At 41.7% G+C, this 23,435-nt stretch overlaps 1 protein-coding gene across 10 annotated transcripts in view; it reads right to left on the bottom strand.

Annotated features, from left to right (window-relative positions):
- The window catches only part of STK33 (serine/threonine kinase 33), a 122,862-nt gene that overhangs the window by 25,221 nt on the left and 74,206 nt on the right, over positions 1 to 23,435 (bottom strand). For all 10 annotated transcript variants that reach the window (XM_029582096.1, XM_029582095.1, XM_029582091.1 and 7 more), the window contains 3 exons: positions 20,621 to 20,696; positions 7,585 to 7,697; positions 1,858 to 1,943 (listed from right to left, as the gene is read on the bottom strand). In XM_029582096.1, coding sequence (XP_029437956.1) covers positions 1,858 to 1,943; positions 7,585 to 7,697; positions 20,621 to 20,696 — 275 coding nt within the window. The remainder of the gene's footprint in view (positions 1 to 1,857; positions 1,944 to 7,584; positions 7,698 to 20,620; positions 20,697 to 23,435) is intronic.

Here is a 23,435-nt window from a genome sequence, read left to right as displayed (position 1 = left end):
CAGTAAGGGGTTTAGAGCATCTAAAAAACACATCCCACCCCCCGACACTAATAGCACTCATCGCATGCAAATGCATGTTGATGACGCTATTAGCAATTCACTCAGGATACTGTCTTGGATGGTGACTGATGATGGACTGTCAGCATGCCTGCACTGCTCCTGGCACTATATAGTGTCGTAGGCTAATACGGGGTTTTAATAAGAACCCAAAGCATGGAGCACTGTGTTTAGGCGAGGGCATTACGTGGAGGTGCTATGTCAGTGTTGACGGTGTCGATGGCGGCCGAAGCGGCCTAGACTGTATCGTCAAAAATATATATGAAAAAACGTCAGTGGCCCGGGCAGAGCAATGATGACAATGACGGAAGCACTGACCACATCGGCGTAGGTATCTATGGAAACTATGTGGCATCGAATAATTGAAAAAACATCGTTGGCATCGGAAAAATGATATCAGCATTGACAGAGTCAATGACCGCATTGATAGGAACGTCGAAGACACAATGGAAATGACGTGGACGTCGAGGGCATCGATGTATGGAGGCGGGCGCCGACGGCATCGGTGGCATGGCCATGGGCATCGACGGATTGGCCACGGGCGACAGTATCAATTGGATCGACTCGGGCACCAATGGCATCGATGCCACCAACATGGGCATCGATGGAATCGATGTTGGCATGGATGCCATCGATGGAATTGATGTTGGCACCGATGGAATCGACCCTGGCATCAATGCCACCGACCTGGGCATCGATGCCATCGGTGGAACTGACCTGGGCATCGATGGAAATGTCCTGGGTGACGGTGGCATAGACCCGGGCATGGATGGCACTGACGAGACAAAGGTGTGCATCGATGGCATTCATCTGGGCAATGATGGCACCGATGAAACCCAAGGAAAAATCAGTGCCATGGATGAAAAACATGGATGACACTGATAGAAACTATGCAGGGACCGATGGCATCAGTGTACCGCGGGGGTAGGGATACCGATGGCATCGAAGAATCCAGGACGGTCTAAAGGGGGTACCGACGGTAGCGATGGGGGCATAGACTGTACGAGAGTACAGAGGAAATCTAAGGACCTGAAATCGACAGGGGCCCTGGTGGCAACGGAAACCATGGAAGTCCCTGTCCCACTAGGGCTAATAACCAGGCAGAGTGTCACAGAGGGACACGCGCAGGCTATGTGTGGCTAACTGAAAACAAAGGGAGAGGGAAGGCCGCAGTTGGTTGGCAGACCAGGGAGGTGACAGGAACCGACTGAAAAAACAGGGTATAGTACTCACCGAGCATCGAATAAACGCATGCAAAGGGAGACCCATGCAGGGAAAAGTTAAAAGTTTAAGTGTTTCCATGAAGAAAAAGTGTTAGAATTTCTCACAGAGCTCCTAACCGCTATGCTTACTGCAGGGATAATTGCAGGCTGAGCATGCTCAGTGCACTCAGTGTGCCAGTGTCAGTCAAAGCTTTGTAGAAACTTTGACAGACTTTGTAGAAAGTTTTCCATACAGGGCTCCATCATGTGATGTCACCCATATGTGAGGACTACCATCCTGCTTGCCTGTGAGAACCAATGTTTCAGGCAAGTAACTTCACTTATTGTGTGCGGGTAAATTTGTTGGGATAATTTTTCAATGGTCTTGTGTGTAAGTCAGCTTTTAAAAATGTAACACATATTGGTTTTTACTGCCTAATTTAGCTGGAATTTTTTAAAATTACCCTCATAGTGGGCAATTCCTACAATTCTTTTATATTTCAGTTAAACGTGGTTCACGAAAATTGAGAATTGCTAACCTGTGTCCTAAAGATAAATATGTAGAGATTAGTGATCAACAAACAGTGCTGCAACTTACAGTTATCCAGTGGTAGTCAAGCAATTCGTTAGCTGTGATTCTGTGGGCAGGATCTACTTTCAACATGCATTGTAAGGCAGCTTTAGCTGGAGGAAGAAAACATTTTTCAAAATCTTTCAGTGGTAACAGACATCAATATCTCTTTCTTCTAGATTCTCACTTTTATATAAGATATCTATGTATATGTAAAACTCTTAACCCTCCAGAAAGTATCAGTCCATAATCAGTGGGGTGCATCTGTGCACCCCACTATTCACCAAGGAGTGTAGGCACGCACTCTATGTGGTACAGAAGTAAGCTCCGAGCTATGTGTATATCCTGGAACTTGCATATATAGTGCTGAACTTAAGGGTGTATTGATCAAGCTAGGTGTATATTCATAAATTCCAAGTCATGCGCCTATGCAGATTCACACGTTCATACTTCCAACATATGCATACATTAGGCTATATATTGTATCTATGTTATAATCCCCATATATTTATTTCCAAGTTATTTCTTCCTGTTCATTGTAAGACAATTACTTGTCACTGTTAAAGTTTAAAATGTAAACCGAATTGATCAGTAATTCTGTTATTGGAAAGTCGGTATAGAAAAGCTATAAATAAATAAATAAATAAATATGCTCCACTGCAAGTCCAAAAGATATGCTGTCAGCAGGGCCACAGAAACCAGAGAGCTGCAGGACCGGATGGCGCCACAGTGACATAAGGCCTGGAAAAAAAGGGCCATAGAACAGGAGGCAAGCAGAGAGCTGGTAGAAGGGGGAAAATAGCAAGATTGCTCAGATCGAGTCAGGTTGAAGCAGAGGTGGATGAGTAATGGGTTTTGGCTATTAATAGGGAAGTGACAAATATCAGGGACGGTGAAGACTGAAGGGGAAACAGTGTGCTGGGAAGGGGAATAAGAGATCTGGGCTCGGACAAGACAAGGGGTCAAGAGTGTGCTGGACAGGGTGTTTTTGGGAGGGCGGAGGAGGGGAGCTCGGAGTATGCTAGGGTCAGGCTGGAGCTTAGGGCAACAGAGTTTTAGGCTAGGGATGGGGGGGGGGGGGGTGTATCAAAGTGTGCTGGGGTCAGGCTGGGAGAAGGGCCTCTAGAGAAGTTCACACTGGATAACATCTAGTATGTATGTATGCATGCATGTGTGTAAGATTATATGTACACACACACACATATATATACACAGACACATACAAACAAAATAAACCCTTTTTGTAGGGTTTCTTTTTTGTATGTTAAATTGAGTCCCTACATAATACTTAACAGTTTAAAAGCCTTTTTTGTATACTATACACACACATATATAGATACATATACATACATACACAGAGAATCAGAAAAGCCAGGATTCAAAGCCCACTGCTGCTCCTTGTGATCTTAGGTAAGTCACTTCACCCTCCATTGCCTCTGGGTCTCATTTACTAAGCATTTTTCCCATAGACACAGAATGGGAGAAAAGCCTAGAAAATCAGGCCCTTAGATTATAAGACCTTTGGGGATAGGGAAATACCTTCAAGTTCCTGAATGTAACTCGTTTTGGCTACTAATGAAAAGGCATGCATTTTATAAATAATTTTTTGTGTGGCATATTTTCCTGGCTTGAAAGTTATAGATTCCCTAAATGAGGTTTGAACTTTTGATTGACAGTGAGTAGCATGCTATCTCACCCTAGCTTGCACCCTAGCTTGATGGTACCTGTTATAGAGTCCATCAAGCTAGGGTGAGAGAATATAGTAGAAATTTCATCTTTGGAGGACTTTCCTCACTCCAAATGAAATCAAATCTTCACCAAGGTGTACTGTGCTGTTCGTATGTCTCACTCTCCATGGCCCCTAAACCCCAAACCACCACCAACACCTCACTTCGATCTATTAGGTAGCCCTCCTATTGAGATATAAATACTTAACTACTATGAGGGGCTTGTAGATAATCTCTCTCTCTCCCTCCCCCTTCCTCCCTCCCTCCCTCAGTGCACAATGCGAAAAATAGGGATTATTACACGGTGCAATAATACCGCGTGGTACAGTAACTCAAACATTTCCATAAACATACCACTTTTCCTTATCATGGGCGTTATCAACGCATTAGTAACACTTTTTGATGAATCTAGGGGAATATTTGTTGTGTTTTCTCAATAGAACATATATTAGTGGTAGATTACTGTTTTTTTCCATAAGGAGGGCTATTGCACCTGGTAGAAGAGTATTTATGTTGCTGTTACTGAGATGATACCAGAAATATCTTTTTTGTATGGTAAATTGAACAGGCAATGTCCCAGTTCTGTTCTGCACCTATTGTTGGTGGTTCAGGGTGGTTCCTGTAGATACAGAGTATATGTTGACATTTAGTACCGTGACGTTCATGTGTTCAATGTGTCACGTATGTGAGAACCATCTATCAGGTGTGTCCCGACCGAAAAAAGGTTGAGAACCATTGCTCTAAAACATTCTGAAAGACTCTAACCAAAAGTGGGGCAATACTCTCAGCAAATTTCTTATAATATTCTACCCCAAATCCGTCCTTAAGTAGGCCATATAACTCTGGGGCTGTTTTATTGCACCCATTACCTCCATTGTGGAAATCAGTCTGTCCAAGGACTCCACTGTTTGGACACTAAGTCTGGGCAATTGAACCTCCATTAAAAAGTCACAAATACCCTTCCTCCCAATACCTTGTACAAGGCCTGATAAAAGTTTTGGAACGCCTCCGCAATACTTGGGGAAAATTATAAATATTTCTCCCTCTTTATACTTTGAACCATCTCCCGAACTCTTTCATCTCAGTTGCCTCGCTAGCAGCTCCCCAGGCTTTTATTACTATGCTCAAAATAACTAGCTTTCATCAACTTCATCATACAATTAATCTACTCATTCACCAGACTTGTGCACTGAGCCTTAAGCATTTCTACTTCCTGAAGGATCATCGCATTCCCCTGCTTTAGTTCTATACCTTTAAGAAATTCCTGCAGCTTAAGATCTCATTTTCTTTTTATGGGCAGCCAAGGTAATAGTCTTCCTTTGAATGGTGGCCTTCGTCGTCTCCCACAAAATTTGAATATTAATTCCAGGAGAATCACTGAACTCAAGATATTCCTCCCTTGCCTTGCTAATAGAGCTATCTACCTGCTCATCTGCAAAAAGCAATTCATCCAGCCTCCATCTAGGCAGACTTCGACAAGTTGATGCGTCTCACAATTATTTCCATTTGGATTGGTACATGGTCCAACAGTACTCTTGTCTCAATGGAACAGTCTCACACCCTCTACCCATGTTCCTTCCCCATCCACCACCTATCTATTCTTGTGTATGAGCAATGAGAGGATGAGAAAAATGTGTAATTTCGACCTTTGGGTGTTGCCTTCACCAAACATCAAAAGTCCCAGGTCTCACAGACTGTGGTTAAGAAATCTAGATGCCCCTGCTCCCGGACTCCAGGAAATAACTTTACTGCTTCTATCCAAGTTACCATTTAATAGAGCATTAAAATACCCCCCCCCCCCCCCCCATGATCAGCTCCCCTTTGACCTCTGCCAAAAGTAAATCATTTTTTTTAAACTGCTTTGACCATTCATTAGGCCCATATACATTAATCATAGTTACCATAACCCCATGTACCCAACCTTTCAACAAAAGAAATCACCCCTTGGGATCACGTAACACTTTATCCTTCTGGAATTAGACAGTCTTCCTAATCAAAATGGCTACCCCCTCCTTTTCTTCCCCAGGAAGGAAGCAGACATACATTCCTCTATCCACCCAGCTTTCAGCCTATAAAAATCAGAGCAATCTGGCCAATGAATTTCTTGCAGAAAATATCTGACCTCAGCTGCTATAGGCAATGCACAATTTTCTTACGCTTGATAGGATGATTTAGGCCCTTAACTTTCCTAGAGCAAAAATTTTATGGAGCTCATGTCTCCCATTCCCAATCACACAATCTCCCCCCGCCATACACACACACACCAAAAGCATCCACTCACCACCACTTTGCCTCCATCCTCCTCAACTGTACCTAGCCCTACAACAACCACCCCTTCCCCCTCCAATCCTTCATCCTCTCCCCCATTCACCATAGATTATCCTCCCACCAAAACAGGTCAGCTTACAAAGGCTCCCCAGCCCATCTCCCAACATGCAGCAATATTCTCATACAAAGAGACTAAACTGCAAAAAGAAAAAGGAAAAAAAACATTGACCACAATCTCCCAAAATCAGCTAACAAATCCAAAATGTCAACGGTAGATCTTAAAGATAGAAAAACCCCTGTTCAGGCACAGGCACTCCCAGCAAATAGCAAATAAATCATTGATCTGTCTCCAGCCATATTGTCAGCGCACATAGCACCTTGCTCACCCAGGCTAACATACTCCTCATCATAGTCCATGAAGTGCCCTGATTTGTCACCAAAATGCCTGGTTCAGCGAGAGCTCATAATGGAAGACCACCACCAAGAAATGTTTAGGGGGTTCAGAGGGCAAAATAATGGATATGATCGAGGATTAAGCTGGGTTACTAACGGAGCTCAATTACAGAGCAACTGTTGTCATTTGGGCTCAACAGCGCCCCCCAACAACTTTATTTTTCTATAAGATTGAGCAGTTGGGAAGGAAGGGGAGATCGGGGGTGTTGGAGGGGGGTCTTTACTGAATCGGTGAGATCAGAGTTCTGGGTGAGGATTGGTGAGCACAAATTTAGGCTTGGTATTTCAGTACCTAGATCTGACTGGACAAATTATCCAACTAATGCTGAAAATCCATGCTAGCCAACTAAGGGGGTCATTTTCCAAGCGGATCGCACGCGATAAGGGTCGTTTCGCAAGCAAAAAGTATCTTATCGCGTGCGATACAAAGACTGTGGCAGAGTTGGGGTGGCGTCAGCCCCGGAAGAGAAGGAGTTGGGGCGGCACTGGGGCTGACGCCGCAAAGACTTCGCTGACCGTGAAAGATATGCTGCGTTTTTGCTGCCAGTTTCGCGCCGAAAAACTACACCTTTTATGGTGTAGTTATTTGGTGCAACGCCGGCAGCAATCGCACCACAGAGGTGCGATTGCTGCCGGCTATCGCAGGACTGCCCCCCCCCCCCCCGTTTCCCCCCCCTGCCCCCGGTTACTGCTGAATTCACTATGCCTTGCGGTATTAGTAAATCCAGCCTTAAGTTTCCTCCCCCTATCTAACCATGTCCCCCAACCCCCCAGGAAAGCACCCATTTTTCTGGCACCTAGATTTAGTTGCTGAGGGGAGAACTAATAACTCCCCAAGAAAGTCAGCTAAACCTTTTGAAAATCTACCCCTTACTGAATAGATCCCTTCGTTATGCATAACTCTAGTATACTGTTGTGGATGGAGTATTTGCTAAGCAAACTGTAAGGCTTGTTTCATGTTATTAGTATTGAATGTTTTGCTCAAAATCATGTTTAGTAAGTAAAGCCCATTGTTTCTTTTCCTTTCCAGATAAGTTTTTGTGACTTGCAAAAAACAGGAGGTACAACAATGATGCAAGTAATCAATATTGTATCTTTGCTAAACAAAACAAGTGTTGATTACCTATGTCTGTCTATTTAATCAAAAATACCTTTGATTTTATGATGACTCAGAGGTCACTGACTCATAGTAGCAAAATCTATTCCCATTAAGAAGCTATCTTTAGCAATGCCCACTGTTTTTGAAAGTTTGCTTTTTTCAGCTCAGTATTATTGTTTATTTAGCAAATCTTTGGTAGGTACTTACCAGTATCACTAACATTTTTCCACACCAAATCTTTAAAGTTCAGGTCTCCTTTAGTTATAAGTTCAAAAAGTTTATCTTCTGTGTTTCCCATAAAAGGTGGGTCACCAGACAATCTAGAAATAAAATTGAAGGCAATTTATACTTTCATAATTTCCTTTGATGTGACAGAATTTGTACAGCACATTATTCCATCTAGTGTATTTGGGCAATATTAGCACTACATACTGCTACACGGATAGCAGATGATCCTGTAAACATTATCTTATTTTTGGTGTCATTGTACTTAAGGGCTCATGACAAATCTCATCACAACTTTCACTATATGATGGCATCTTTTTGCTCTTCTGGTTCTGTCCTGACATGCTGTCCATGTTTCTCTCTCCCACTCATATATACTTTCTCACTTGTCAGTGGTGGTTAAGGTGCCAGAAAATATGCCAAGGTTTCTTATTTCATGAAGACCTTTCACTCTCATTTTCTCCTCTCTCACTAAAATGCCTACGCCCTTTGTGGCATAATCCAGCCAGAAGAGCAATCCACAACCCCATTCAGATATTGTGTGTTATACACTTTGAAAATTATCCCACCAAAACTATCCGTACACAATTACATCTGTTAATTTGTGTGCAGGAAATGCTAGGGAAAATTTGGGCTCATACTTTTGAAAATTGAAAAGTATGGGCACAAGGTCAAACCCCTTGCCGACTCCACCCCCAGAAATATTTCTGCTCAGTCTGGGTAAACTTACACTCATATAGGATGTATGTGCACAAATTTACCCACATATCGGATGGACAGTTTTATAACAAGAATATATATCAGAATCTCCCCCCCCTATATATCAGAATTTCCCCCCCCCCCCCCCCCCGTTTAGATAACCTCTTTCATGTATCCCACTTTGATAATTTTACTTATATAATCTAATCTGTTATTTGTATGTTCTGAATGTTCCTTATTTAATTATGCAATAATTGTAAAGCCTGTTGCTAAGTTCTGTTCTATGTAAACCGACGAGATGTTCCCAACGTTCGTCGGTATATAAAAGTTATTAAATAAAATAAATAAATAAGAAATTTCCGTGGCTAAATAATCGTTTTAACCACATGCCTTTGAAAATTACCCTCTATGAGGCAGATCTTCACAACCATTTACTTGGTAAATAGTCATGTGCTCCGGAAAATTGGTCTGTCTGAAAACTGCCCTGCTCAAAGCAGCTAAATAGTACATCCAGGGTCCACAATGCACATTACAAAGAGCCATCATTGGTCTGGGTTCAATTCCTGACTCAGCTGGAGCTGGGGATGTTGCAGAGGCAGCGTTCACAGTGTCAGGGGGAGGAAGTCATAACCATTGCATAATGACTGCATTAAAAGTAAGTTGGAAAGAGATATAAAATAAGAGGAAAATCCCTGCACAGTGGCACATAAAGGCTCATGGGATCAGATCCCAGTCCTGGTTCTGACAGATGGAGCCCAAAGCAGCAGAAAAAACTGCTGGAGCAAACACATATATTAAAAAAAAAAAAAAAAAAAAAAGGCATCTCTTTGGGCATATTCTGTGCATTATTTTATACCCCCTCCCTGTACCCACAAAAGCAGGTGGCTTTCCTGTGCACTCTTTATGCCAGCTAATTTTCAAAGGGGAACTACCTGTGTTTCCATTTGAAAATTAGGTACACCTGGTAAAAGTACCCACGTACTTTGCAACTATGAGTGCTACTCAAAATTGCCCCTATACCTTTAGCAAAACGTAAGATATATAAACATAGCAGCCTTCAATTGTTCAGACAGCCCACTTAGGGACAACGTCTGCAGGTCCTCTGGACCCACCTACCTTATAGCTAATTTTCAAAGGAAACTACATGGTTAGTGTTTCTTTGAAAACCTTCTACAGATATAAAGTTCCCATTAAAATTCTCCAACGGCTTTTTCTGTGGTCAAAGGTTGCTGAAAAACAATGTACGGACGTTTGAAAATCTAGTTTCCCTACCCCCATTCCAGGAAGGCCTCCCTTTATTCTGAATAAAAGTACCGTGCACACTGAGCCGAGAAGAGGAGATCAATTTCCAGACACTCCAGTTTCTGGAGTAAACGGCTTTTCAAGCTGCCCTCACAATCTGCACTATACTTCAGTATTTGACTGAACATGCACAGAGTCACATTTTCCCCAGAAAGTATAATCTCCAGCAAATTCTCTCTTAAATAAAAGAATTTTTCAATCCATGCAATTCCAACCTTTACTTTCCTTGACAGAAAGCATATGGTTTTTGCAAGCTTCACTGAAATTTACCTACATTTTTGCAGAAATCACAAATAAAACAATTGTGCCAGATCTCTGAACAGGTTAGGAAAATCCGATTTATTTAAAGATATCGATCCATTAAAAAAAAAAGGTCAAAATCCATAGATATGTAAATTGGGTATAACAGGGTGCTGCAGATCCCACCAGTGTCACAGACAGACTGATCACCATTTTAAATCAATTTTCCCTAGTTGTAACTCAATGATTCTACAGAATATTAATTTTAAAGGGATAACAGCCTACTTGCATTGTCATTTTAGTGATCTCTGATGCATGGACTGATTAGTATGTATAAACTTTGATTGACTTGGTAACGATATCATCAAATAAATGATATGGCACAACTGTTTTGCTGGATTGGTGGGCCTTAACTAGTACAGAGTACTGGGCTGAGAATATCACATAACAGCATAACTAATTCAATATTGAGGTCCAGTAAAGCTGCAAAAGAAGCAGCAATGCCTTCTGTGTATTCCTCGATGATCCTAAAAAGTGAGATTCTGTCAAGCAAACCAAAATCAGAATTTCTCCCATGACAGCACACAATACCACCACTAACCAAATGCCAGGTCCTAAAACTACCATCATCAGCTATAAATAAATATAACTTAGTTACAATTTGGTAGTAGTATGTTTTACTGACAGTTCTAAGATATATACTCCTGGAGGGTAACTTCCAAAGTTTCTTCACATGGGTAAACACGTTAATTGCATGAAAAATGTTTTTTGAAACATTTCCCTCTCCAGTGTGGGTTAAAGTGCATTATTGTTTCACAATGCACATAACCTTTATCCACAGGATAAGGGGTGTGTTTAGGTCAGGAAGGAAAAATATCTGCTGTGATTTCATTTTGCAAACCAGCCATGTATTTTTTGGCATGCATTTTATACTTGCAGTGTGCACAATGGCCACAGTTTCATAGGGGAACTCTTACAGGGAGGGGGGGAGTATCTGTTATTGTGCTAATTTTAATTGTGTATGTTTTATGTGATCCACATTAAACACTGTGGAACCTGGAATATAAGAACAAATAAATAAAATCGCTCAATATTTGTATAAGCATCACTGTTGCAACAGTAACTAGATCTCAATGCTCCTATAAGCAAAGATTCAACTAAAACTTTTAGAACATGTCAGCAAATGGATTTACTGTACAATCACACAACCTTCAAGATTTAGTGTTCTACTGATGTGAAAGAAAATAAAGAGCCCTGCGACTCTGTAAGGGAGAAGGGCACAATGGGGGTGTGGAAGGCAAGGTAGGCAGTACTAGGGGAGGGCCCGGGGGAGGTGCCTGGTGAAAAGGGAGAGCCTCAGCGTGGGGAGGCCCTTTTCGGCCAGGCCAGGCACCGTCCACACAGCAGGGAACCGTGGCCTGGTGACTGGCGGAAGCAACACACCCCCCCCCCCCCCCCGCATTTAGGAGGATCGACCAGGCGGATCGGAATGGGCAAGCGTTCTAACAGATCTGGCACAGTTCCTCGACGCTTCAACGGCCAAGAGGGAGGAAGAGGGAAATGCTGAGGCGCTTAGACCAAACGACCCGACATCCACGGTCGGGTCGCCAGCAATGACGCTATGGCTTTAAACGGCCAGGTGTCAGTGGTGGCTGCCCGGCTTCTACGGCTTGGCACTTAGAAGCTGGGGGTTGTTCGCTGGTCACATAAAGTTAGTTATTAAATTGTTATGCTGTTTTACTAGTTATGTTAATGTTATTGTTATGTTATTTATTGCTGGTTAATCATATTAATGGGCTGCGGCCATTTATTGTCCAACAAACTGTTATCAGATGGAGTTGTATGATCCTGCAATAATTTGGGAAGGATGGGTGGGTGGGGGTTAGACGCAGCCTTTCCACTGCCCACATTGTGTGTGGTCTAAATTAGAGGTTTTCAATTCCGTTCCTCAAGGGCTGCAAACAGATCTCTTTTTCAGTGTGACCAAAATATGCAAAATGACGATTGTTCTTGGACTAAGTGTATACAAATAAATCTTATGAATATTCGTTATGGACACCCAAAAAACCAGGTCTGTTGATAACCCTTGAGGACTGAAGTTGAGAATTCGCAGTCTAAGTGTTGAGAAGCAACAGCAAAAAAAGTAGGTAAAACTTGACAGTGAAAGATTTCTTCTCATTTAAGGGTTCCTTCCCCCCACTCTGCTGCAAGTCAGGTTTTCAGGATATGCGGAATGAATATACTGTATAAGAAATATATTTGTATACAATTAAGTCGGGCATTTTCACATTTGTACCAGAAGCAATGGAGAGTTATTTAACTAGATTGCTTTTAAAGATAAGTTCAGCATTAGAGAATGTCTATTGACAATTCATTTGCTTACAGACATTCAAGACATAACCAATCGTTCTGTGAATGCAGGAAAGCAATTTGGATTAAAGATAAATACTAGCGAGGTTGATATTCAGCTGCCTGCCAGATAAGTAGGATTTATCCAGCTATCTAACGGCTGCTGAATATCTGGTTAAGTGGTGGGCGGGCGATTGGGGAAGCGCTTAGTCGGCTAAGTAGCAATATTCAGCCTTAGATGGACAACTTGTCTAAGTAGCGATTTCTACAGGGACATTCAGCAGCATAACCGTGCTCTGAATATCCCATCTACGTTATGTCTATCCGGCTAACTTAGATAAATATTTACCCTAGTAGAACTAATCTTCTCTATAAGACATCTAAAAGGGAAAACACTGCTGGTGATGCCATATGTGATGTTTTGTTAGAGAGCCTCTCTAAATGTCAATACATTTATATATTTGGGGAGCACAGATTCTAGTAATAACACCTTTGATGCAGAGGTTGAATATCACATCCAGCAAATATCCAAATGTTTTGGAAAGTCATAGAAATGGCTTCAGTATCAGCATAGCATCACTACAGTAACTGACTGCACTTCTGAATAGATTAGAAACAATAACCCTATATAGGCGAGACATTAAAAAGTATACAAACCTGCAATTTAGACACTTGTGGCAGCTTTTGGGAATTTAGTGGCAAGACTGAGTTTCAAATTATTGAGAAAAGCTGCCATGCCCAGTGTTAAGATGCTGAAATGGACAGGCAATGCTGTCCATATGCCTCAGTATTGACTCCCAGCAATGCTCTTTTTTGGTGAACTTAAGGAAGGGAAATATAACAGAGGAGGTCAAAAGTTGCCTTATAAGGACATCTTGAAAAAGAACTTGAAAATATCAAATAGCCTAGAGAACTGGAAAGAAGTTGTCAGAAATAGATGTAAATAGAGATTGATGACAATTGATTCTAATCAGATAGCTGATGAACACAGGGAGACAAAAGTATCAACAGCACCATCTTCAACGGCACAATGTCAAATAATCCTCCAGTTTCTTTTGCCTAAATTGTTACAGAAGCTTCATTTCAAATGCTTCTCATTTCCCTCCTCCACAGTCATCATATGACAGGCAGCCAAAGTAATATTCATTGTACATATCTTGAAAAGTCAACTAGTTAGGGCTTTGGGAACCACTGTTCAAGTTCGCATCTCAGCATAAAATTTAGTAACATGACGGCAGAAAAAGGCCAAATGGTCCATCTAGTCTGCCCAGCAATTTGCTTGTGGCAGTAACTGCCGCTCCATAGAGGTTACCCCCCATTTGTTCTGTTAAGGGTAGTAGCTGCCGCTCCGTGGTTACCCCCCATTTGTTCTTTTAAGGGTAGTAGCTGCCGCTCCGTGGTTATCCCCCATTTGTTCTGTTAAGGGTAGTAGCTGCCGCTCCGTGCAGGTTACCCTCATATGTTCTGTTAAGGGTAGTAACTGCTGCTCTGGGCAAGTTACCCCATCCAGAAATGTTAAACCATCCCTTTCTTTAAGTCTTTAGGGATCCGCAGTGTTTGTCCCATGCTCTCTTGAATTCATTAACTGTTCTAGTCTTCACCTCTTCTGGGAAGGCTTATTCTTCAAAAGCTGGCAATTATTTTACATTACTTGTTTTGGGGAACCAGCAATTTTCTTTTGGTCCATTTGAGCTTCCAACTCAAATCAAAACCAGGGCTGAAATCTGGCATCAGGAGCCTTTTTTCACAGCTACCTAAGGATTCATGAATCATGGGTTCAATGCTAACACAAATCCTAAAGTTTTCTTGCTTAAAAATTAAGGGCCCGATATTGAAAGTATATTCAGTGCTTGACAGCCGGATAAGTCAATTTGTGGGCAGACAGTGGGCAGATCTGGGAGACACTAACTTATCTAGATAAGTAGATCAGCCATAGAGCTAGGAACTGGTGTGGTCGGGGTACTAAGTGCTGTGCCTTCTGTTTTGTAGATTCATTGCAGATTTATTATGAGTTTCTATGCTACTTTACCTAATTGTTTGTAATGTTTGTGTTCTGTACTTTAAATATTTTGTCGATTATATTTTGGTCAATTTTATGTGATTTTATTGTTATCCGCTAAGATTTTTTAAATAAATAGGTTAGTTAACCAGCAGTGCTCAATAACAGGCCCTAGATATTTGCTAGCATAGGAAGCAATTTTCAAATGGTTCACATAGATGCAAACTGTGCAGATGTTTTCTATATCTGCATACTTTAAACAAATTTTTAAACAGAAATTTCCTATGTTGTTTTTCTTTGAAAATTAGCAAGTGCCAAAGCATGCACGGTAAAAGCGTCTACGTACATTGAACCTACTTGCACTGCTTTTCATGGGAATGCCTCTTTTTCCCATTGTGGAACCTACATTTGAGAAGGACAATTCCACTCAGCCAACTTTACTTGGGTTAATGCCCGTGAAAACTGCCCTCCTCGTCCAAATTTGCTAAGTTAAAAACATTAAATTCCAACAATAATTTTATTCTGTAAACCAATTTTCTACAGAAAACAATCAAACCGGTATACAATTTTGTTCCCTTCTCTTCACCAATTTATGACGGCAGCATATATTATAAATGCTGATATGCATGTTACACTGTAGAAATAGTACAAAACTGTACAAGAGCACTGAAAATGTATATACATTATAAAAAAAACCATGTTAAATATAGAATGATGGTGCTGTGAAGCCTTTTTTTCATACATAAAAATAAAAAGAAACAGGGAGCTATCAAAAAAGAAACTGAGAAGGCACAAAAATATAAAAGAAAACTGAAGAGCACTGATGATGAGATGAAAAGTGTGTCTGTACATGTGGTAGCAGAGAGTGGGGGAGTAAGGTCTAGATAATAAAAAGGGTCAGTATACATGCAGAAGATCCAAAAGAACAGAAGGGTAAAAAGCATACTAGTGGATCAAAGGGTAGGAAGCAAGATTCTGAAATGAAGGCCTAGAGAGAAGATTAGAGGTGATCACAATGCATAGGTTGAAAGGAAGACTGAAAAGAATGGAATGAACAAAAAGCAGAATAAATATATGAGAGAGGAAGAGCTTTCTCTCACAGCCTGACCTTTTCATATTATTATTATTTCTTACTTTCTAGTTCCATATTCAATGATAATTCTCAAGGTTTTCCCATACCATTAACCTTTCTTTTTTTTTTTTAAAACATGACTTATACATAGAGGGCCTGATTTTAAAAAGCATTTATATGAGTAAAACTGGGGGCTTTTGAAAATTGCTACAATAGATGCCATTGAATTGTCCATAGGATTTACTCGAGTAAATGGCTTTTGAAAATTGCTACGATAGTATATTACATTTATGGTGTAACTCCTTTGAAAATTCACTTGTAGAACGATAACATTTACGCACACGCACGGGCATACATATGCGTGCATTTGCCCGCTCATGCCCAGGAAGGTGGCTATTTTATAACATAACATACACGCATATACATGTGCCATGCGCTTATGAATGCAAAAAACTGCTTTTACCACAGAAGTGGGGGGATTATAATAGACGTGCGCTGATGCAATTGCCTGTTTTTCCAATTTGTTCCCAGTTCGCCCATTCAAGGGATAGGACTTCCAAACGCCCCTGCTTTAATAGCCCTCCTGCCTCCCGTTAGCCACAACCCTTAAAACCCCACATCTGTATAATTTTCTATGTTTTAGGATTGATCCTTAGCAGAAGTAAAGTTAAGCAGCAGGGGACCCAGGCGCACACTTGTGTGCGTAAGTATTTAGTTTCACGGAGAAATCTGGAACGCCCATGCCCTGCCCACGTCCCTTTTTTAAATTAAAAATTTTGTGGGTGCAATGGGAGATACACGCAAATCTAGGCAGCTTTTAAAATTAGTTTTGCACACATCAGCTCGACATTTTCGCGTATCTCCCAGTTTTGGCGTATGCCGTGCTTTCTCCATTGATGCAGTTCTGTGGTCCCTCAACGTCAACACCTTCGATGCCAATGCTGGTGAATTGAACTTCCAGTGCCCAAAATGCTTCGCCATCAGTTCCATTCAGGACCTTTGTCCTGAATGGAACTGATGCATGGTCATGCATTCATAACACTCTTAAGAACATAAGAAATTGCCATGCTGGGTCAGACCAAGGGTCCATCAAGCCCAGCATCCTGTTTCCAACAGAGGCCAAACCAGGCCACAAGAACCTGGCAATTACCCAAACACTAAGAAGATCCCATGCTACTGATGCAATTAATAGCAGCGGCTATTCCCTAAGTAAACTTGATTAATAGCCGTTAATGGACTTCTCCTCCAAGAACTTAGCCAAACCTTTTTTGAACCCATCTACACTAACTGCACTAACCACATCCTCTGGCAACACATTCCAGAGCTTTATTGTGCATTGAGTGAAAAAGAATTTTCTCCAATTAGTCTTAAATGTGCTACTTGCTAACTTCATGGAATGCCCCCTAGTGTAAATAACCGAGTCACATCTACTCGTTCAAGACCTCTCATGATCTTAAAGACGTCTATCATATCCCCCCTCAGCCGTCTCTTCTCCAAGCTGAACAGCCCTAACCTCTTCAGCCTTTCCTGATAGGGGAGCTGTTCCATCCCCTTTATCATTTTGGTTGCCCTTCTCTGTACCTTCTCCATCGCAACTATATCTTTTTTGAGATGCGGCGACCAGAATTGTACACAGTATTCAAGGTGCGGTCTCACCATGGAGTGATATAGAGGCATTATGACATTTTCCGTTCTATTAACCATTCCCTTCCTAATAATTCCTAACATTCTGTTTGCTTTTTTGACTGCCGCAGCACACTGAGCCGACAATTTTAAAGTATTATCCACTATGATGCCTAGATCTTTTTCCTGGGTGGTAGCTCCTAATATGGAACCTAACATTGTGTAAATACAGCAAGGGTTATTTTTCCCTATATGCAACACCTTGCACTTGTCCACATTAAATTTCATCTGCCATTTGGATGCCCAAACTTCCATTCTTGCAAGGTCCTCCTGTAATGTATCACAGTCTGCTTGTGATTTAACTACTCTGAATAATTTTGTATCATCCGCAAATTTGATAACCTCACTCGTCGTATTCCTTTCCAGATCATTTATATATATATTGAAAAGCACCGGTCCAAGTACAGATCCCTGAGGCACTTGGACATCATGCAATGCCCCCAGGCACAAGACATATCTATCATGAAGATCAGTGATAAGATATGATGCTGGCACATCAGGGGCATCACTGGTACCCACTAGCCATGCTAGACGGAAAAATAAGGGAAGCAAAATCAAATGATGGCAGCAGTGATCGATGCCCACCTGGCACTAACCCGATGCACCAACACAATAGAAGAACGATTGAAAATCTAAGAAAACTATCAGGTCAGAAGGCAGAAACAAGCCTGTTGGGCCCCGTGATAAGTGATCCTGCTTTTAAAATCCCAAAAAGAAGCCTAAAGCAGGAGCAATGATATAAAAGTTTCATGCCGAGTTCCACTGGTTGATGTCACCCATGTACGAGGACTGCCATCCTGCTTGTCCTCAGAGAATACACTTGAATGTCATGAAGTCTCCTCAGTAATACAGTATTTAGAGTTCAAATACATTTAGCTAGTCTATTCAAGGAGCAATCCTTTGCAAGTTGCAACAGTTGGGGAGTCAGGGAGTCAGGATCAACATAAGAATTATCCAGAGATATTGTACATATGATTTTCTTACTGACATCTAAAGAGATCTATGTGATCTTGAAAACACATGTATAATATTGAGTAAATTTTCAAAGGAATTATACATATTTGCCTATATGCGAATAAGTAGCATGTATTTGCATACATGCTATTTTATAAACATCAAAAGTATGTGCATATTTTTTATTTCACATATACATTTACTGGCGCAAAAAAGGGGCGGCCTAAGGGCATTCCGGCACAGGGTCAAGAGGTAAATACAGAAGTTGCTATTTTAAATGAGATATTTGCATATAAATTACCCTATTCTTACAATTTTGCACCTGCTAAATTGACTACAGCAATTGTTTATTTATTTTAAAACTTTTCTATACCGTCGCTAAGTTATATACCATCACAACGGTTTACAAATAGGCACATAGACTAAGGTAAGTAAATGTAGGATATCGTACATTCTAGCAGGTGCCAATAAAGTTTGGTTACAATTTCATAAATAAAATCATTATTTGAGTAATGTTGGTCAAGTCCAGGTATATTATTGAGTTACTATCTCTGAGATATTACTTCTTAAATGTAGGATTGAGTAAATTCATTCTCATCTGCATTACCCTGTACTTTCATTCTCTACCCTCCACACTCTTTAGTGAACTCTAACTTGTCTGTTGTCTGCAATTTTGGAGCAGGAAGTCTGGGTGAACTGGTAGAAAGTTAGGATGATGTGTTAGAGGGGCTAGGTGAACTGGAAATGGACTGGGTGAACTAGTGATTTCAAGTATGTGTGCAAGAAAATATTTTCATACAGTATGAGGTAGATCTTCAAAAAATACGCACGCGCGTATCTTATAAAATCCGGGGTCGGCGCGCGCAAGGCTGCGCAAAATTGGCAGCCTGCGCGCACCGAGCCGCGCAGCCTGCCTCCGTTCCCTCCGAGGCCGCTCCGAAATTGAAGCGGCCTCGGAAGGAACTTTCCTTCCACGTCCCCCCACCTTCCCCTCCCTTCCCCACCCCCCAGCCCTATCTAAATCCCCCCCTACCTTTGTTGGGCAAGTTACGCCTGCTTGAAGCAGACGTAACTTGCGCGCGCCGCCCCAGCATCCCCTGGCACAGGCCGCAGTGCCAGGAAACTCGGGACCGCCCTCCCGGCCCGCCCCCGAACCGTCACCACGCCCCCAGACTCGCCCCAGACCGCCCCTGGACACGCCCCCTCCCGCCCCTTTTAGGAAGTCCCGGGACTTACACGCGTCCCGGGGCTTTGCGCGCGCCGGCGGCCTATGCAAAATAGGCGCGCCGGGGTTTTAAAATCTACCCCTATATGCATTATATTATACATGTTATATACATGCATATATTTATAAAATAGGTAGAAAAATAAGCATTCATTTAATTGGAAATATACACACATTCTGAAACATATGTATACTTTTGGAGCATAAGTACACAGTATTTTATAAACTGCGCAGCTCTTCCTATACAGTTTATAAAACACTAGGATAAAACTCCACACGTCCACTTACACACGCACATGCAACATGAAAAGGTTTGAAAATTATGCTGTAAATTTGGATAATCTTATGTTGGTCCAATAAATTACATCACTATACAAAGAAACCAGCTTTCTCCAGGACAACTATGGCTACTAGAGCTCTGCATACAAGATTAGATGAAATAGCTCAAGAGTGGGGCAATTTTAGTCCTCAAGAGCCGCAAACCAGTCAGATATCCCAAATGAAATAGATTTGTATATAACTGAGACAGTGTGCATACAAATCTATGATGCATATTCATTAGGGGTAATCTGAAAATCCAAGCAGTTTGCAGTCCTCAGGGACCAGAGTTGCCCATCCCTGGTCGAGACTTTGTTAGTATACAGTGGAAATTATTCTTCTTTTATTATTTAAGGACATAAGAATTGTCATACTGGGTCAGACCGTGGATCCATCAAGCCTAGTATCCTGTTTTCAAAAGTGGTTAGGTCACAAGTATCTGGCAGGATCCCAAACAGTAGACAGATACCATGTGGTTAACGCTGAGGGATAAGCACTGGCTTTCTCCAAGTCTATCTAGTTAATAGCAGTTTATCGACTTCTCTAGGAACTTGTCCAAATCTGTTTTAAATCCAGCTATGCTAACTACCACATCTTCCAGCAATGAATTCTAGAGCCTAAATTGTGTGTTGAGTGGAAAATAATTTTCTCTGATTTATTTTAAACTTAATAAACCACATTTCTAAAACAATCAAAGCCTTCAATTTAAAAGTGTCAACTTGAGACTGACACCCTGTGCATCCCAATGTCAATCATGTTGTTGCACTTTGTGGCAATAATTTTTCAATGTAATTCTTCAGCCTAGACAATATCTATATGATATACACATAAGTTTTTCTGACCATTAAATAATATATTGCTTCACAAAGGAAGATCATTTATACAAGATATTATTGGATGCATAGGCCCAACCAGTTGAAGACAAAAATATTTCACTGGTTACCTAATTCCTTTATGAAATAAGCGATTATCTTAAGTACCTTCTCGTATAATGCGGGTTTTTTCATAAACCATCAGCAGAAATTGTTAACTCAAGCACCCTTAAAATGTTCTTTGGTCACACTGTGCTAATCTATGTTTTCCTCATATGTTATTTTGTATTTTTTCTATGTTCTTTTAAGTATTTTTACTGTAAATAATGATTAACTTTACATTGCAAATTATACTGGCTACTTACAGCATGTACATAATGACCCCTACGCTCCAAACATCACATTGTTGGCTATAGTCATGGGCACTGATAACTTCTGGGGCTGCCAACCAAGCAGAAAGAATAATATTAATAATACAGATATTACTTTTAAATGCTTAAACAGAGAATGAAGAATTTGCTGATGTATAATAATTTATTCACACATGACAAAAAAAGAAAAAAGAACAGATGTTTAAATGAATAATGTACAGGCCTTAGCTATTCATGTTGTTGTGTCCTCACTTTTCATTCAGCTGCTAAAGCTGGATGGTGGAGTTTTGGGGTTTTTTTAGATTGTTAAAAACATGAATGTACAATCCTTATAAACATTCTGAGATCCATTTTCAGCAGCAGTCTAGCCAACAGATAAATTTATCAAGCTAACTTTATAGGGATATTCAATGGCATGCCCATGCTGCTGAATATACCTGGCTGTCTTAAAGTTAGCTAGACACTTTGGGAGTCCTAATGTTATCTTGCTGTATTAGTGAAATAATGCTGAAAATCATCAATTATCTGGCTAGCTTAGTTGGATAAAACTAGCTCTGACCTGGAACACCCCCACCTGCCCACGAACTAGCCAGATAACTTTTAGCCAGATAATGTATTATCCAGCTATCGCAGGGCTGGTCAGCTTGGTGGAATTCTGCAATTTATCTAGCTAAGTCCGAACTTATTCTGTGCCATTTGTCCAGTTATCTGTCTCTGTGTACACACATTTTGGGCCTAGGATTTGAAAGATTTTTGTTTCTATAGAGCGATCATAATAAGTCTGAGAGAGGTATACAAATCGTTGTATGGTAGCATAGCACAGATCCTGCACTATGCATCATATTCTCAGTGGGGTTGTAAACTAAACCAAACCAGAGTCAGGAAGAGCTGGAAGATTTTAACACAAACATTTTTGTTATAATTTTATTAGGTGGGGGTGAGGAGGAGAGGGGGAGGGTATATTTTATTGTTTTACTAGGATTATTTTTAAAGTGTTGTAATCCGCTTGGAGCAGATGTATTCTGGTGAGGCAATACATAATAAATAAATAAAATTAAATGAAATATCTTTGCTTTTAAGGAAGCTTCTAACATTTCTCAAGGTATCTTTTCCTTTCCTTCCATAGGGTTCCTTCTCCAGCTCATGGAGAAATGTTCTTACCTGTTACTTTCCTTTCCATTAGTCCTGCTACACCAGTCCCTTACAAGTGGGTTTCCCCCTACCATCAGATGGAGGCAGACAAAACTGTGGCATCATCGCCACTACTTAGAGGTAATGCAATGCAGCAGAAATCTGACCATGCTTTAGATCAGATCCATAAATGTGAAATACACAACAATCAAATGAACTTGAGAAGTAGACTCCCTGTGGTTTGAAACCAAATTGGGAAGCAACAGTAAAATCAGACAAGAATAAAGAAAGACCAAAAATAACTATGTACACTTAGGCCGGGATTTCCTAATGACGCACAGCTCTATAAATCGCGCGGTGCAGGGGGGGCGAAGCAGGGGGCGGTGGTTCGATTGCTGCCGGCTTTCGCACCCAATAGCGCCATCGTAAAAGGTGGTGCTATTAGGCGCGAAATTGGAAGCGAAAAGGCTCCTTACCTTTTCGTCGTCCGCGCTGTCTTCGCGGCGTCCACCCCAGTGCTGCCCCGACTCCTCCCCTTCCGGTGGCTACTCCTCCCCGATCTAGTTATCGCACTATGCGCTAGCTTTAGAAAATAACCCCCTTAGTCAGCAGACAAACAAAAAATCCTAACTTCTGATACAAGATAGCCTCGCTTCCTGGGAGGGTCCTGGATTAGTGTAGCAGGACTAATGTAAAAGGAACCCTGTGCTCTCTCTGAGGGCACTTGGGTAGATAAAGCAGGAGGAAAACCCCCCAATGCCTTCCTCCTATCAACTGGTGGACCATTCCCAGGCGTCATGAAAGCACAGAAGGCCTGGCGCAGAAAATGAAAAAAAACTCCAGGGAAATATCCCATCAGCCCCTCAATTTTGCAAACATCGATGGGCCCAAAAGAACAACTGCAGGAACCAAGGTAGGGGGAGCCTCAAACCGCCCCCCCCCCCCCATCCCATGCACACATGCTCTAGCAGATTCAGATTCCCCAAGGCCTGCCCACGCAGGAACCTTTAGCAAAATATCCGCCAGGACTAAGGAAGTCGATAATGGCCATATGCTAAACTTCTCAGCCACTGAGGAACCTTCCCCCCCATTCTTACACATCCGAGGCACAGCAGCTCTCTCTCAGCTGCCTGCAGGCGTATTGGTGAGCACAGTCTGCTCTCTCCATCCCCCCCCCCCCCCCTGCAGGGACCAACGATCATGCTCAAACAAGCACGGTACTCACTGCCCACAAACCAGCTCTGTGAACATAACCTGCAAGGGCTGCCTCCGCCAGTATCTGCACCCTCTGAGTCCCAGCAACTCAGCCTGTTAGATGGCTAGTCTGAGTTTTGTTTTGTTTTGGGGGGGGGGGTGTTTTGTTTTTAACTTTAACAAGATCTGGGCCCAGGCAAAGGCGGGGGGGGGGGGGGGGAAGGAGGAGGTGGAGAAGTGAGGGGAAAGAGAAAGCACCACAGCAAACCTTCAGGTCGATACAGTAACGTTGAGTTAAAGATTCCCCGTCTGTAACGTGCTGGGAGCGCACAATACAGACGAGTAAGGCCATCCAGAGATACAGTCTCCAGTTTCACGCGTCCTTAGCGCTTCCTAAACCCTTTCCTAAACCCTTTCCGCACCCAGCATGTAAATGAACGAAAAAGCTGTATAATGAAGGAATTAGCTATTCCCCTGCGATACT

The sequence above is a fragment of the Rhinatrema bivittatum genome, chromosome 17 (assembly GCF_901001135.1).
Source record: "Rhinatrema bivittatum chromosome 17, aRhiBiv1.1, whole genome shotgun sequence".
Classification (NCBI taxonomy): Eukaryota; Metazoa; Chordata; class Amphibia; order Gymnophiona; family Rhinatrematidae; genus Rhinatrema; species Rhinatrema bivittatum.
The sequence above is the reverse complement of the archived record's forward strand: the minus strand, read 5'-3'. Positions and strand labels throughout refer to the sequence as shown.